At 32.3% G+C, this 17589-nt stretch overlaps 2 protein-coding genes across 4 annotated transcripts; one reads left to right on the forward strand and one right to left on the reverse strand.

The window, feature by feature from the left end:
• The first annotated feature begins 743 nt into the window (after positions 1-743).
• LOC143185321 (P protein) lies at positions 744-7969 on the forward strand. The gene is made up of 16 exons (XM_076388258.1): positions 744-843; positions 1388-1544; positions 1700-1901; positions 2015-2087; positions 2307-2491; positions 2573-2679; positions 2785-2944; positions 3080-3151; positions 3224-3355; positions 3776-4030; positions 4112-4246; positions 4768-4962; positions 5905-6138; positions 6567-6825; positions 6998-7091; positions 7599-7969. The coding sequence occupies exons 1-16, from the start codon at positions 744-746 to the stop codon at positions 7684-7686; spliced, it is 2448 nt and encodes an 815-aa protein (XP_076244373.1). The 3' UTR covers positions 7687-7969.
• A 1334-nt stretch (positions 7970-9303) lies between these two features.
• Eloa (transcription elongation factor elongin A) lies at positions 9304-17567 on the reverse strand. Of its 3 annotated transcripts, none has more exons than XM_076388256.1 (9): positions 16929-17567; positions 14282-14550; positions 13114-14075; positions 12597-12769; positions 12333-12502; positions 12157-12248; positions 11884-12083; positions 11529-11808; positions 9304-11214 (listed from the first exon to the last, which is right to left on the reverse strand). In XM_076388256.1, exons 2-9 carry the CDS (start codon positions 14398-14400, stop codon positions 11135-11137), a joined length of 2076 nt encoding a protein of 691 aa, XP_076244371.1. In that variant the 5' UTR covers positions 14401-14550; positions 16929-17567; the 3' UTR covers positions 9304-11134. The 3 variants fall into 3 exon arrangements, with proteins under 3 accessions (XP_076244371.1, XP_076244370.1, XP_076244372.1); XM_076388255.1 differs by lacking the exon at positions 16929-17567 and adding an exon at positions 15014-15277; XM_076388257.1 differs by lacking the exon at positions 16929-17567 and adding an exon at positions 14879-14931.
• Between the last annotated feature and the right edge of the window lie 22 nt (positions 17568-17589).

Consider the following 17589-nt stretch of genomic DNA (forward strand, 5'->3'; position numbering starts at 1 on the left):
AACCTTTCATATATATAGAAAAAAGTTCAAAATATCATTCTTTATACTCTATAATATATCCAAAGATTATAAAAATCGGTAAGATGTACCCTTTTATGTGCAATCACTTATGATTTTTATAAATGAGTTTATCAGTCACTTAGTATTATTTGGAACCACAAATTTTCGATAATTGGTTATTTTCTTAAGATCAGCTTATGCTTAAAAAAAATATTACTATTATTTCAAATCTTAGGCTCTAGGCAGAAATTATACCTCGTTCAATACTATATCCTTAATACTATGGTATATAGATATAATACAGAGCATGTTACAGGGTAAACACGTGTTGTACGTTGGATATGACCCCTAGGAGGCTCAGGAAATCTGAAATCAGGATTTTAAACCCAGTTTCACGTCGTTATACCTACTGTTCACATGTTCAGAAATATATCGGATCAAGAACACAATGATCGAAACTCTGTGAAATTTGTTCAAATTTTGTGGCACAGTTATATTATTTAATATCGATAGGCTTATGTTTCGCTTTTTTAACGTAAGTAATACACTATAGTACTCTTAAAATCGAGTATAAAGTTGGCTATTCGAGTATTTGAAAACCGTCTCACTATCATTCAAAAGTGACAATGCAAGGAATTCAAGTTACCATTTTTCTCTGAAGTAAAAGTCGAATATTTGATTTACATTTTACTGTAATTTGAATAATGAAAATGAACTAACCAACAGAAATAATTGGCATCAAAATGTCCCAAAACGACATAAGCGAGGATGAAATTGGATTACCGACGCCGATATTCCTTAGGAAAGGATCTCGGTGCAGCGCAAATGGTCGAGGAACACCAGGTACAGATAAATGAGCCCTTCACGTGCCAAAATGATTGACTCCACTTTTTGAACTTTTTGAAGCCTTAATACCATAGCATTTGGTTCTTATGTCTAAAATAAATACCTATAAATATTGTTGTTCTGTGGAGTTATTCAATTTGCAAATGAGTAGCTAAAATAAAGCTGACTCCTATCAGTTTTCTATTCGTGGAACACAGGTAGATAATATTGATAATGAGAAATGAGAAAAAGCAGTGTATTAAATTTCAATAGCTAGGGAGCTAATGAGTACCCTGTCATTAATTAATAAAAGAGGAATACTGATAATAGCTTCTGTATGACTCAGGGAACGTTTACGATATCCCTTAATACCTCACCCCACAAAAAATAAAAATGTACCATAGTAATCATTTGCCACTAATAATCCCAATAATAATTTCTTAAACCTTTAAAGACTGTATTTAATAGAGTTTGACTTTTGTGTCTGATCAGCTTTTAATACAGTGCAACGCACACAAGATGACACAATCTGTTCTTCTAGCGTTTACTTGTGTAGTTACAGGAACTCCATCCTCTGTATCAAGCCCAGTGATATTCGGTCAGATTCCTGAAGAAGTACTCCGCGTTTGGAGTCAACTACCAGAAGCGATACGTTTAGATCCTAGCTTGGCAGTTTTTCAGAGGGAATATGATCGAATTTACGAATCCTCTGAAGGAAAGTTGGTATTTTTCAGCTCACATTTATTATAGTACGCAAGAGAAAAATAAGAGTTGGTTTTTTTGAGTCTCGTTAAAATACCTTTTCCTCGACTGACTTCGATCTTGCAAAATTATTTGAAAAAAGAGCAAGATGAAATTAGCTTGAATTTTATAGGTGTTCGGAGAGGGTAAAGAAAGATTGCTTGGTAGTGAACATGTCTCTTGAGCCACAGTCCACTATTGTTCATAAGTACCAGGGAACTATCGATGAAGACATGCAGCACGATATCACGCATGAGTCTCCTGAAGCCAAGCAGAAACCGTGTTATCGTTACACGAAACTTGTTTTATTATTCTGTTGCTGGCTCTTGTTCACAGTAAGTTTACTTTTTTAGTAATAATGTTACTATTACTGCAGTCAGATTCACGTTTCTTTGCACAAACAGTGCACATATATATGTAACGATAATATGATGCTTTATAATTATAGACAATATTGATACTGAAAAGTGAGAAGATCGAAACAATGCATCAAATCTCAATACCCAACGGTGAAATAAGGAGTATCCTTTTATTAATAACAATGAAGAATACTGATAACAAATTCTATTACTAATAATTTTTTCTATGTAAAATATATGTGATTGATAATCGTAGGAATATATTTCATTAATCATAGTTACTATAGGAAACTAAAATTAATGAAAATTAAGAGAATGTAAGGGGTGTTTAATTACGATGTGGAGATGACTAAGTTCGAATTGATCCTTAAACTTTCACAGATTATAAAATGCATGGTAACACTTTCAGTCAACATATCAGTGTAACAGTCGAAGGTTCGCTACTTCCAGCGATGAAATCAAACCAATACATGAATGTATCCGAGAGATACTTGATGTTATGGTTGGAACTACTTATCGACGAGAGAAATGATACTGATTTGTCTGAATACTCTGTACAGAGTAAGGTAACACACATTCTTCTGCAATAAGTTCTGCTCTTTTCAATATCTTCTCGTTTCTTTACGCTGGTAACACTTTGCGCGTAGAACATAAGCGATGCATGGATATTACCAATACTTCCGGACAACCTGATGGACCTTTTCCCTGGCCAGAGACATCAGAAGACTTTCCAGTTGGAAAACATCAACCAGAAGTATATGCAGCTAATGCTCTTAGATTCCTTTTCGAGTCATTCTTTAACAAATTTTTAGCCCTTTTCTAGGTTTAACAAAACACTTTGAGCTCTTCAATTTCGCAGGGTACTGAAGCAGAATTTGATATCGATTAACTTCAAGACCAACTTAGAGTCAAGTTTCGCAATTTCCATGACTTACGACTTGTCATCAATAGATAAACACCATGGTACTATATGTGCTGCAGTAGTTCTGCTTGGCTTATACATATTAATAATATTTGAGGTACAGTACCTTTCACACTGTTTATCAACAATTTACTGAATCAATCTAGTTCATTTCAAATGATTCTTGTTTTTGTGGTAAAACCACCTACAATTACCCATGATATGAAACTTTATATTTCCTATATGGTTTCAGGTAGTGCATCGAACGATTGCTGCTATGTTAGCATCGACCATGTCCATTGCAATACTGGCAGCTCTGAATGAGGTACTGTAAATTGAAATAAATAAAAACAAATCGACTCGACATATTTCATGACAAAAAGGTTTCTTGGCGCAGAGGCCGACCATGGATGAATTGATTTCATGGATAGACGTCGATACTTTAATGTTACTGTTCTCTATGATGATTCTTGTTGCTGTCGTCGCTGAAACAGGAATATTCGACTGGCTAGCAGTCTACGCTTACAAAGTGAAGTTCATTGCAATAAACATTATCTTATTACGAATTGAAATAATATTCCCATATAGCACAGAGACGTCTTAAAAACGTCTTTAAATATCCAGTAAAATCCTAATAATACCCAAAAAAACGTGTTTGAAACGTCTGAAGCTACAAATCAATATAAAACGTCTTAAAAAACATTCATAAGACGCTTCAAAGACATCCCCTGTAGTGTCTTTAAGACGTCTTATGGAAGTAAATTTCGCAAGTTTTTAAAACGTACAGTGTCGGATGTTTTGAAGACATCCAAGTTATGTCGTAAAATGTTCGAGCATAAAATTGACATAAAATAGACGTCTTCAAGACCTCGTGTGCTATCTGAGCACTTCATTATATTTTGTGGAATATTCCATTTAGTGCTACAGTAGATTCAACTATTACTTTCAGATAACCGGGGGAAAACTGTGGCCACTGATTGGTACACTGTGCTTCTTCACAACGTTTATCTCATCCTTCTTAGATAACGTTACGACAGTGCTTTTAGTAACGCCAGTGACTATTAGACTGTGTGAGGTAATGGAAATAAATCCTGTACCAATATTGACGTCGATGGTGATCTTCTCTAACATGGGAGGTGCTATGACGCCAATCGGCGATCCGCCGAATGTTATTATCGCGTCCAATCGCGATGTCATAAGCAATGCAAGTATTCCATCGAATGCAACTTTGTGAAATTGAATTCTAAGGAGTCATAGATCTTAATCCAAACTGCATTTTCTATAGGGGGTAGATTTCAGTACGTTCTCGTTACACATGAGCATCGGCGTTATTCTGGTGCTAATAGTCGTTTACGCTCAACTGCGATTCATCTTTCGAGATATAACTGTTCTGAGGTTTGATGAACCCCAAGACGTGCAAGTATGTGTGTTTTTCAGCCATTAACTGTTAACAGTTCTCCCTGAATTAGTTTTTAGTTTGCAAAAGTAGATTTTAGCTGTTTTCAATTCAAATGTTTTGTTAAAGGAGGAGATCAATGTGACGGATTGAAAAAAATGAAACATTTTTTTTTTTCTCTTTTTAAGTTTGAGTTTAAAAATGGTCCTTTGAATCTTTTTCTATGAAATTTTTAGAAGAAGTAGTTCAAGAAATGCACTCTAAGAAAGCATTAAAGATTTTTCAGAAAAAACTTTAAATTTGCCCGAAAAAATTCTTGGAAATTGTCTTTATTTTTATTAGCCGTCACAGTGGTTTCCCCTCTTGAGGTAACGATAATACCTTTTTTTATATCTTTCGTAATAGTAGAAAAATATCCCTATTTGAGAATCGTGGTCGTTGGTATCAAATAGATAAAATTGCAGCTAATGGGTTGATTCTTTTTTTTCTAATAAATAGGGTAGAATAAAATCAGTTTTTTATTCGAAAGTTTATTTTGTTTTAAGGAATTGAGGCACGAGATTGCGATTTGGCAAAGGGCTGCAGCAAGTTTATCGAGTTACAGCAAAGACGAAAATTTAGTGAGAGAAACACTAATGAAAAAAGTTCAACGATTACTGTCGCGATTGAAGAAGAAATTGATGACAGGTAGCGTAGAGCTTGAGAGGTACAAAGCTACACTCGAGGAGCTTCAGGAGAAGGTAGATATTTGTAGACTTATATTCAGAACCGATCGAGTGATTTGAGTTATTTTAACCATACAGAGTGTTCGACAACAGGTGTCAGAAATTTTTAAGTGTGATCCCACGTGTCAAAATAGGTAAAAAATCAAGAATAACGAAATTGCATTTGGAGCTTTGTTTCAGAGTTATTTATTGTTGCAAAAATGCCTAAAATGCGCGTGAAATGTGTCTGACTTGGGAATTATTCTACTGCTGACATGCATTAGAAAGCTTTTGTTAGATCATCACCATTGATCGACAGCCACCGACTAAATTTCAAACATATAAATTACATGTTCAATACAGAAATAACTCATAATAGATAATTTGCAAGTAACATTATTATTTCTTAGATATAATTACTAAATAGAATCAATCGTTTCTACGTTTGAAATTTGGTCGATGACTGTCGATCGATGGTGATGACTGAGCGTCACCACTCCCTTAGGTCAGACAGCAAAGTCAGTAGAGTAAGTCCCAAGTCAGACGCATTCCACGCTTATTTGATACATTTTCTGAATAATTAATAACTCGGGAACGTAGTTGGAAATACAATTTTGTTTATTTTCATTTTTGTCTTATTTTAGTATAGAGAATTACTCAGCCCCTAAAATTTTTAACACATGTCGAAAATTTTACGTAGAATCTTTGGTAGACTACAAATTTTTTTACACAACTTATAAGGGACATCACTTAAGTGTCATTTTTTAATTTTGATGAAACTTGGTATTTTCCATCCCAACTTTGTGGATGTCTTTAACCCCCTAAACATGAATATCAACAGTTAAAAAAAATGCGTGTCTAATATTTTTCGATGCTCTACTCGTATACTAAGTTTTATCAAAATCGGAAGACGACATTAAAGCAATGTTTAATGTTCCTTGTTAGCAGACACTAATTCCTCCACATTTCACTTCACAGTATCCCATTCGAGACAAATGGTTACTAGTAAAGTCTGGATTCTCGTTAATTTTCGTAATTATCCTGTTCTTCCTGCACAGTCTTCCGAATTTACATTTATCGTTGGGCTGGACCGCTTTAGTTGGTGTCCTTTTGTTACTAATTTTAGCGGATGCCGAAGACCTTGATGGTCTCATGGCCCGAGTGGAATGGAGCACTCTACTATTTTTTGCTTCTTTATTTGTTCTTATGGAGGTATGGACAATTTGTGAAAAGCAATCGTTTTAACAATATTTCTCAATAGGGTATTTGTCTATATTCTATGCTTATACATACAGGGTGATCAGTTTATCTGGTTAACAGCAGTTACTGTAATTGCTGTTAGCGTTGTAAAAGCTACTAGCACTCATTAGAGGGTTTCCAGATAAACTGATCACCCTGTACTTCTGTGTCTTCGGATTGAAATCATTTTAAAAAAAAGAAAATTTTTTATTAAAAATATAATATTTCTACTAAGTAAACTTGAATAAACAAAGTAACTACTCAGTTTATATATAAAAATACTGTTTTTATAAATGATTTTAAAATATGGAATATGGACAAGTACCCTAGTTTCTGTTTCTAAGTTCTCATTTTGATTCACATTTAACAAACAAGTGACCATTGTCCAAATTGACTTGCAGGCTCTTTCACGATTAGGTCTCATCGCGTGGATAGGATATCAAACAGAAAAAGTTATCCTGTCCGTGAACGAGGAGTCGCGATTAGCTGTCGCAATATTACTGCTGCTTTGGGTGTCAGCATTCGCGAGTGCGTTCGTTGACAATGTACCTTTATCAACGATGATGATCAGAGTCGTCACTAATTTAGCACAAAACTGCGAACTTAAATTACCACTGCAACCATTAGTGTGGGCTTTAGCGTTTGGCGCGTGCATGGGAGGTAAAGGAAGCTTGACAGTTGTTAATAATATTTATGTTGACATTTATTACGCGACAGCTGAGAATAAATGTTTATATTTAAATTAAGAGGAATATTTTGAAACAAGTTACGTCAAAATGCGAAAGCTCAGATACTATTATTTCTGTAGTTGAATAGATGGGTATATTTACAGGAAATGCAACTTTGATTGGAGCTACTGCTAATGTAGTTTGCGCAGGAGTTGCAGAACAGCATGGCTATAGGTTCACTTTTATACAATTTTTCAAGTAAGTTCGTTTCTATCATACTTTCGGAAGAATAAATATTGAACTGTCGAAAATTACGTTGGCAAATGTTTATTAAATTAAAAATGATTATTATTAGCGAAATACAGAATCCTTTTGTAAATTGATGAACATAAATTTGGAAGCCATGTTTCAATGAAAACGCATTCGATTATACACATATAATTTTTTCGAATTGCTTTACATCAATAATCAACACGTTACAGAATGTTCAGCGAGTTATCGAGAAATAATTCCGCTGCAATATTTTCGTATCGATTTTATACACAGCAATAATGAATAAATAAGATTGAAGTTGGTGTAAATGAATTGGAACAAAGTAATCCTGTACTACGTAGAACATGTTCTGTGTGAAACTCTGAAATTCAGATCGAATGATAAATCGCGTATAAATTAAGCCCTTTTCACAAAAGCTCTTCGCTAATTTATGCCCCGTTGTTATGATAATTTCATTAACTCGACAAATAATTTTCAACCTGTCCGTTGCAGGGTGGGCTTTCCAATCATGCTGACAAGTACTGTGACAATAACTGTGTACTTAATGATCGCTCATGTCGTTTTCAATTGGAATGGATAACTAATAATTAATACATGGAATTTATTTACATCTTGTGAGGTATCTATGCAGCTGACATTGCATTGTATTCACATTCTTTCTTCATACGTATTGAAAGAATGTTTCTGTGAAGGTCGCAGAAAAACGGAAGTCGAAAGCACCATCTGGTTCTCTACACATTAATCCTTTGACTTCCCTATTTACTTTATTAAATACTAAATTGATAGTTCACTCAATTCAGGAAGTTCTCAGTTAATTAATGTAAATGAATAGTAACGCCAATTAACGTATGGATTCCTTTCATTCTCCGCAAAAGCACTACTTCTGTACACACTATGCATGTGGTAGTATAATCGCTTTATAATAATTTTACTATAACCAGAACGCTTTGCTTTATAACAAAGACGTTTTGAGACAAATTAATTTTATTGAAACAAATCACTTTGCTCTTACTGTAGCGCTTGACACATAGTGGTTATTTAAATTTGTTTCATTAATCAAGTAGGAGCGATATAAATATAAAAGATTATATAGGAATTTTTCTAACTGAAAACTGTCTGCCACGGAGAATAGCTACGTATTGAGAACAGTATTGAGAAGAACGATTCGAAGAATGAAATTGTACATACCACGATAAAGTATCGTACATGTCATTAGTTTTTTATAAGTTGAATTAATATTAAATACACATTATTGTATACAATACCATAAATTACGTTGGGTTAGTATACTATAAAAAACGAGCACATACACGCGCTTTTTATTTCTATTAGCATTATTTCAGAAACCTTTTGGTGTCAACAATATATTTTCATTTTTATTCTTAACCTTTTCTAAGTGTAATCGTACGCAAGATTCATAAAAGAAGTACTCCAACCCTGCACGCATCCTCGATTGCAAATAGATTGAATAAGTACACGTAATTGATTAATATCTGGAAATTTCCAACTGAGTTTATAAACGTGATGTGAACAGGTGCAAAGGTAGTAAGTAGTACTCTATTTACGAATGTCATTGTACATTTATATCATTTTAGAGTGGAATCATGATTACGAGAATAATGCAGGTACTAGAATTGATATGAGCTATTAAAAACATGTAAACAAGTATTCTGATACTTTCACGCAAATAAGAGGAAGTCTCCAGGTTTACATTTGCAAAATTTCTCGGACTCAACTGTAAATTCTTGGAAATAAATCCACTTAAAAAATTAAAATACTCTATAAACTAATTTTTAAATTTGTGTAATATAAATAAAACATAAATACATCACTTTTGATGCCACTATATATATAAAATTGATTACACACATGATTATCATATAGCTATATGTTGGCCATAACACATTAGGTAAACATACTTTTTATTACATACAAATTAAAAAAGAAAGATTTAAGTAAGCTTAATTTAAAAAATGAATACATAGTGACAATAATTGTATTTAACTAGCCAAACCATTTGCTTTAGTTTTCACTCTTTTTTTCGTCGGAATAATATTCCTTTCACAAATTTGATTAAATTTAATGAGTAAAATCTTGATCTTCACAATTTGTTCTTACGTTTAAAAAAATTCTACAATTTCTTTATGAACAATTTCTTCTTTTTTTTTTGTTTACTTAAAAAGTAAAATTACGAAGTCAAAAATATTTAGTCTCATAATCAAATAAATAAAACGTTATTACAAATTACACAGAATAATCATTCAGGAAAATGATTCCTGATCTGTAACAACAGTTCTACAATGCTATATATATATTTCTGCTTTTGTTAAATGAAATGAAAATTATATACATATTCCTCAGAGACCTCATTCTATTATATGTTTGCAGAAATACATTAAAAACTGTTTATCCTTTGAACAATATATTTATGATAATTTGAGATGCTTAAAGTTGCGATTCATCAACAGCTATATAAAAAAGTCAGTGTTTTACGTTTAAATATCTATAGTTAATTATAAATTCTGCGGAAATATATGCATATCACGCACTAGGGCCATTCCACGTCAAATCAGAATAAATCGCAGTCCTCAGTAGCTTGCTGTGATTCTGTGATATTATTTTTAAAGCTTTTGAAATATAAACTTTAGTTTATGCCAAAGATTTAAAGGAGTGGGTCCATTTTTAACACACCTTTTGAAACTATGACCTTTCCCTCAACAATTTGTAAAATAGATTAAAAGATATTTATTAAAAAGAACCAATTTTTTACTAAAGTAAAATAAGAAAAATCTGAATGCTTAATTGCTTCAGAAATGAGAATTTTTGCAGCCAGTATTTTCGGAGATTTTTAACCCCACAAAAATGTTTAGTATCAATCGATAAAACTGTTGGATCTGGCATGGAAAGTCCCATTAGATCAAATAATTTTGTATGATATTTCATCAATGGCTATTATTTAAATTAAAATTTACAAAAATATTAATATGCGTTATTTAGTTTAATTTATATGTATATATTAAACTAACTATATTTTTAAATGATCTCCAACTTTCAGTTTTGCTATATCTTACAACATTCTCGTAAAAACTTTTTGAATGCTGCTCTCTTGTAATTAATAAAATAATTCGATACTATAATTTCCTAAGTGTTATTAACTTTTACCGATGTTATTATAATTAAGAAAGTATTCTTCAACGCATAAATATATTTCATTTTTACAGGGATCGTTAACGTGAGAGTATTAACTTTTTATATCTATTGTGACTCATGGGCGAGTGAAAAGTACACGTATCGCTCATAATAAATATTAGTCGTCGCAATTTTATGTTCGGCCTGTATGTTATTCTGTAAACCCTCCCAGGTACCTTCACAAACAAATATTTACAATGTAATCTAATGAAATGAACGAATCACAGCAAGAAAATGGACATATTCACTATGTACGTGACTTTGCATCTTTTTATAAACAGGTAAACACGGGAAGGTACCCTCCATACATAGATAAGTATTAAATTCTGTAATTGTTTGAATTATTTGCAAAATTAGATATCAATTCACTTTATCAGTGAACTGTAGAAACAGAAATTTAATGAATGTATGGAATCCTTTATTTTATTATCACTCAATTCTATTAAACGTTGAATATCTTTCATATTATTACTTAAATCATATGAATAAGATGGCTCATTTTAAGCTAAAATATATCATAATGAAAAATTTATCAAAAGTTTATACAATTTTATCCTCTTTCCATGATTTATGAACACGATTGTAACATTTACTACCAATTTGAGCACTAAAATTTTCGATGTGCTCTATTTAATAAATTTCAAAATCTTTAACACAGAATGCGAACTTCATAAAAACGTACTTCCCATTAACGAGGATGTATTACATACTTCGTTAATTCATGGAGTGACAGAAGAAAGCGTAAACTGATATGAAATATTTATACATGAACGCAAAGTGAATGATGATTTGATGTACGACTTACATAAGTTCCTGAACGTTACCAAATGTTATATAAACTACCGTTTATAACGTCCTTTTATTAACTGTAAAGCTTTCGCCATTAGAGGCGCTTTTGTTTTCTTCACAACACCGGGTGCTATAACAGAAATACGACACATGCAGTAGAAACTTTTTTTGTTCATATTTCATAATATTAACCTCTTCACCTACAATTTTCTTTCGTAATGTTATCCCCTTCGCTGCCAATCTGAAACGAGTTATTATCTCAAACTGCCAACCACAGAGCTTCCATTAAGCGAACATAGATTCCTCACGCGATGGTGCGTGATTGGTTACGTGCGAAAAATTCTCATCACGCGTTAGCGCGTGATCGGCGGCGAAGGTATTGTGAAAAGTGCACGAGTCAAACTCGTTGAAAAAGGTGAAGAGGTTAAACATGAAAATACTTACATGATTTTAAACGAGGTACTGGAGGCGGTGGAACAGAGATATTTGTTGCAGATGCTGGGCCTCCGCCGCTAATTAATTTTTTCTTTATATTAGATGCAGTATTAGGTACAGAATTCGCTGTACCATATTTCGCTTGCTTTTTAAGAATATTCCTCGGTGGTTTGACAACATTATCTACATAGGCAAGTTTGGTAGATCTCACGGGAAGAGATTTATCTATTGATTGTTTTATATTAGCAGTAAGCGTTTTTAGTTTTGCTTCCCTTTCGTCCAGACAGCGCTAGTTTACAGTAATACATGCGTTATGTAAAGAAAAAAAATAGACTTTTTGTGTTGTTTCAAAGAATATACTTACCATGTACATTTCACGCCACGTTTCCATTTCCTCTCTTTGTTTATTTCTGAATTCGCGATTGCAATGGAACTGCCATAAACAATCTGTGTCTTCAACTAAATAAGGATTGTAATGTTCAAGCATAAATAATTGATCTGCTGTTGCACGTTCCAACACAGGTTTTATTATGTCGAAAGGCACACCCCCAGTAAACTCGAGTGCTATACATAATAAGACGTAAACATATTTAATGGTGGCTTTTCAGAAAATCTATTCAAAATGTGAATTACTTACCATCGATATTTTCTATAAGCACTCTCATACATAACTCAAAGAGAGTTGGTACAGTCGTATAATAGGACTTATTTCCAGAATATACTTTTGTTCTACAATTTGAAATTAGTATATTACTTACATTATTTATACATATATTTGTTAAAAATAATTGAAAATTATAAAAATTAAAGTACCTTTGATTTTTAACATAAATTACATCACTAAGAGCTTTATCTTCTTCCTTACGATGAATATGATTAATATATGGCAGTGGCTTGTAATTAGGACTAATTTCAGGTAGCGTAGATACCAAATCCACATTTAATGGTTCTAATTTAACGCTCGACGATAAAAGTGGTGGTGGCTGTAAACAAGAATATTCATTATATTTAAAGATACAAGTACTAAACATAGAAACTACAGAAAATGTTTATAGTTCTGTCACAGTGCATAATTACTTGTAACGGATCAGTAGTAATTGGTTCAACTCTTACTACCGGTTTCTTAGTATTTGTTGTTGATTGTTCTGGTTTGGTTGGTTTTGTTGAAGTTGAATTTGAAGGATTGTTACTACGTTTTTTAGATGGCTGAGCCACTGTACACATACCAAGTGCCTCTGCGAAACTAGCACCTGTATACAAGAGCAAAACACAGAAATAAGTATTGATTGAAAATATATTTTAATTAAAACATGTGTGCCACAACAATGAACTCTGAATTTATCAAAACAATGTTAGAAGGGAGTATTTTTTTAAAGCAACATTACTGTACAAAAATATACTAGTACTTTATTTTCAACTTATTTTGTACCACATGAGTATATTAAACTTATAATATACAGTAAGACAGTTACTGTTAACATAACAATACAATAAAAAATTAAATTTATTATCTTTTAAATAAAAAAAATCAATAATTACAAATGTGATGTTCTTATGTGATTTTCTTAAAAATAACATGTATTAATAAACTAACCAGAATTGCAATCTATTCCTTCATCACCATTAATTTCTGATTTAATCTTTATTACTTCCTTTGGCTCTTTTGATCCAGATTTCGATTGTTTTGGATCTTTATTAGTTTTGCTCTCAGTTTTACCTTTTCCATCTTTATTACTCTTCTTTTTACTTCTATCTTTACTTTTATCGCGATGCTTATCACTAGAGGAACTATTATGATGTTTTGAATCTGAAGATTCTTTATTGGAATGATAATTATCAGTTTTCTTAATATCATCCTTGGTATGGCTTGTTTGACTCTCACTTTTATGCTTCTGTTTCTCTCCACTGTCCTTCAGCTTACTACTAGACGAGTCATTTCTGTGTTTACTTGAACTTCCTTTTACTTTGTCTTGGGAATCCTTTTTCTCTTGTTTAATCTCATTTTTAATTATTACATCATTATCCTTAGGTTCTTCTTTTATTTTGATGGTACTATTACTCTTATACTTTTCAGAACTAGAAGATACATGAAGTTTACCTTCATCACTTTCGCTTTCTGAATTTTTCCTTCGCTTAGTTTCTTTCGGTGCAGTGCTTGAACCTTCATGTTTTCGTTTCTTATGATTTTCTTCAATAGTTTTCTGCGAGTTAATGTTATCTAATCTACTAGAAGATTTATCTAAGTTATCGGATTTAGTATGACTCTGGTGCTTCGAAACTTCATCTTTCTTAGAAACATTTCTATTATCCTTTGAAGATTCTTTTTCATTTTTTGAATGTTTATAACTATGTTTATTTTTATCATGTTTCTTTGGTTTCTCCAATTCATTGTTTGAACTTTTAGCAACATCACAGTTACTTTTAGATGGAGTTTTCTCAGATTTTAATTTTACTTCTTGTTTAGGAGTATTCTTACTAACATGAGGTGTATTTGATATTTCACTTCTTTCTGTCTTATGCCTATGCAAGTGTTTTCCAGTTTCTTCACTTTTATGTCTGAAAAATTACATTAAATATATGTTCTTTTGTTTACTTCAAAAAGGAAAACAATTTCTTAATCATTGCATTATATGAAACAAAACATTCTACTCATGAAAAAGGTATATGTAATATTTGTTTTCAGCAATATCTTTTATATTTAACATACGTGCCATAATTATTTTTCAGTGTTTGTCAAAATTCTCAAAAATAACAAATTGTACCTTATAGAGTTCTCGTCAGATTTTGGAGATTCTGGACTGTCATTATAGCTCTCAGGTGCATCAGGGACGCATGCTTCGTCCTCATCTTCTCCCTCACTGGTTTCTTCACTAGCAACCATGGCCTTCCACTTTGCAACAAGTGCTTTAGCAGCATCTCCCACACCACCGTCGTATTTTCTTAGAGCATTTACTGTTCGTCCCACGCCAGTTTCTTGAAGATGCTGTACCGTAACAGGCAAATTCGATAGCTTCGAAATACAATGCAGTATCTGTAACATATTCCAAATTGCAACATCATAATCAATACATTCACCCAATTGAATAAACCTAACCATTAAGCATTACAAGAGAAACATATACAAAATATAACTTGATATACATTGCAAAATTATTTTCCTACAAATAATGAAACTCTGAAACGAATAAAATAAAAATTAGCTAACAAAGGAAGTAGACTGTCCCGAAAAATTGTTATTCCGAAACAGAACAAAGCGATACGAAAATAAAGCACTACAAATATTCGATAAAATTGATTCATATTTAAAATAGAAAATATGCAACAGTATCTCGTAACACATAAATCTTTGAAAGCAATACATTTGGTTTTATTACGATCGTGGCTGTGTTTGGACATCATCGCGAGGTTATATCGAAACGCTATAAACGAAATTCCAAAGTCCTACGTGTCGCTAGATATTTGAACGTATTGAAAATTAGTTTAGCAATACATACTCTAGCCTCATTGTCATCGCATTTTTCAATATTTCGCTGATAGTGTTTAATTTTATCCTCTACAGACATCGTTGCGGCTGCCAGCTGCTAACTGCTATTGCTGCGTATTCATGGACAGATGGACACGACGGACGGATAGGAAAGGTAGTTTCGATAGAGATTTACTTCGATTGGCCACGCAATAAATTTCATCGACTGGTCTCCACTCGGGATCGGATCGAGAAACAGATTTTTATTTTTCGTAAAGCGAACGAAGAATATTCAACGATCAGTCTTATCGATCGAACATCATATACGTCATTTTTCCATCGAATACGAGCAATTAATGAAAATTGAATATGATGATTTGCACTGTGAGTACGAGCAAGCACAATTTCTGAAAAGAATGTCGCGTAGAAAATAAATTGTGAAAGATATTGTCTCCACGCGGTTATTCTTAATCAGCTACTTGCAACGCATCGATGTTATGACGCATGTATAGTCGCTCGTTTGATTCTGGTCATACAACTACATGCAAGCAGGAAGAAGGCACACAGAGATCACAGAACCAATTCCCAACACTTTACGTCACCGTGTGTCGTAGCTTTGTGCTGTATAATCAGAATCAAATAAGCTGATTGTATACATTTGATGTATATATAACTAGTGTGTGACGTAAATGCTTACGTCATTTAAACTCCGCGTTTTTTGACGAGTGTACTTGTACAGTTTTTATTGAATCCTCGCTGCCAATCACGCGCCAGCGCGTGATAAGGCTTCTTAGCAAGTAACCGATCACGCACTATCGCGTGATGGATCTATGTTTAATTAAGGGAAGTTGTCTGGTTGGCAGTTTGGGATAGAGTTACGTTTTAGATCGGCAGCAAAGGCACTGATTCGAGCAAAAGTGAAATGTTATAAGAGAATTGAATGTTAAAGGGGTTAAATTGTTTATACATAATCGCGTAGCGTAAATAAATTTGAGAGTATATAACGCATGTATATATTTATAATTATATTACTTTATGATTCGATAAAACTTGCTCGATTTTCCTTGAGTGAATATTTCTATGTACTCTTTACAGTTCTGGTTAGCTTTTTGCGAAAACTTCAAATTTAAAGTACTTTTTAAAACAGTCTTTTAATAATCTGTTTCGTCAAATTATGCATAAATTAATGAATAAATTAGTTTTTCTATATTTGCTTATTTTAAATTGAAGCGTTAGTTCATAGTTTGCCACTAGGTGGCTCGATCCTTTACTGAGTATGTAGGACTTCTAGGAATTTTAGAATGTGTGTAAGCATTATTGGTATCAATGTTTTCGTGCGAATATTTAAATATAACAACCATTAAAGTTTGTTATACTTAATTGTTATATAAATATTAATACATATGTCGTATTTTATTTTGTTATAAAATAAAAACATAATTAATTCTAGTGTTTCAAACTGTATTATAATCAGTGAATGATCCATAATCATTTTCAATTCCAATTGTACAGTAAGGTAGAAATAAAATTTTGCAAGTTGACAACGTTTAGTGTCATGAAAAATGATTAGTGGGCCTTTTTTATAATTGCTAAATTAATAAAAAAATTATTGAGAGTTTAAAGAATATTTTGTATTAAACAAACTGCTATTGTTCTTTTATAGTAGAAAATAAACTATTTGTGCATGTTACAAATGATTGCAAATTTTATAGGTGTGAACAATTAGTTTATATTTTTTTACGACGATAAATAACCGATTTTATTGTTAACGTCACTACATAATGAATTACGAAATATTTGGGTAAATAGAAATTACTGTAACTATCTTGAATAAAAGCACTGTCAAGACCTCAACATCTTTACCTATTATTACATCTAAATCGACTATCACTTCATGAATGATTAATTACAACAGAAAATTTACATTATTATATTTATGTACTTACACCTTACTTACAAAAGTTAATAGCTGTTAAGAAATAATTTGAGAAGATGGCAGTAGGTAGATACCTATGTTCCTCCTTCTAATTCTTTGCTTACAACCAAAGATTTGAATGGAGATCATCGAGCGTGTCCTGTTAATTAAAGATAAATTATAGCAAATGAACTTATTAATGGAAAAAATAAATGTTTGAAAATAAAACGTTCGATAAATGCGTGATAAATCTCTGTGGATGTTATTACACAGTCTAACTAATAAAACGTCTTAAAGACTTCAAAAATTGACGTCCATAAGACGTCTTGAAGACTTCCTAATTTTACATCCATAAGAAGTCTTAAAACACACCACATGAACGTCTTAATAACTTACGTTTCTGAACGTTCTAAAGACTTCTATTTTGTGTCTAAATGTCTTATAGACATAATTGGGACCTCTTTAAGGTATCTTATGAATGTCTTTTAAGACGTCCTAAAGACAGACTCATTTGTAACTTCGATCGTTTCAAAGTGATCGTTTGGACATTTTGGACATTTCAGAATTTTACTGGATGTTTTTAAGACGTTTTAAGAGTCTGTGATTAAATAGGATTAAATCTGCTAAAAATAGAACACAAAAATATAGAGGCAGGATTATATCAATACGATTTTACACAAGTAACAACATAT

Source organism: Calliopsis andreniformis, chromosome 10, assembly GCF_051401765.1.
Source record: "Calliopsis andreniformis isolate RMS-2024a chromosome 10, iyCalAndr_principal, whole genome shotgun sequence".
Lineage (NCBI taxonomy): Eukaryota > Metazoa > Arthropoda > Insecta > Hymenoptera > Andrenidae > Calliopsis > Calliopsis andreniformis.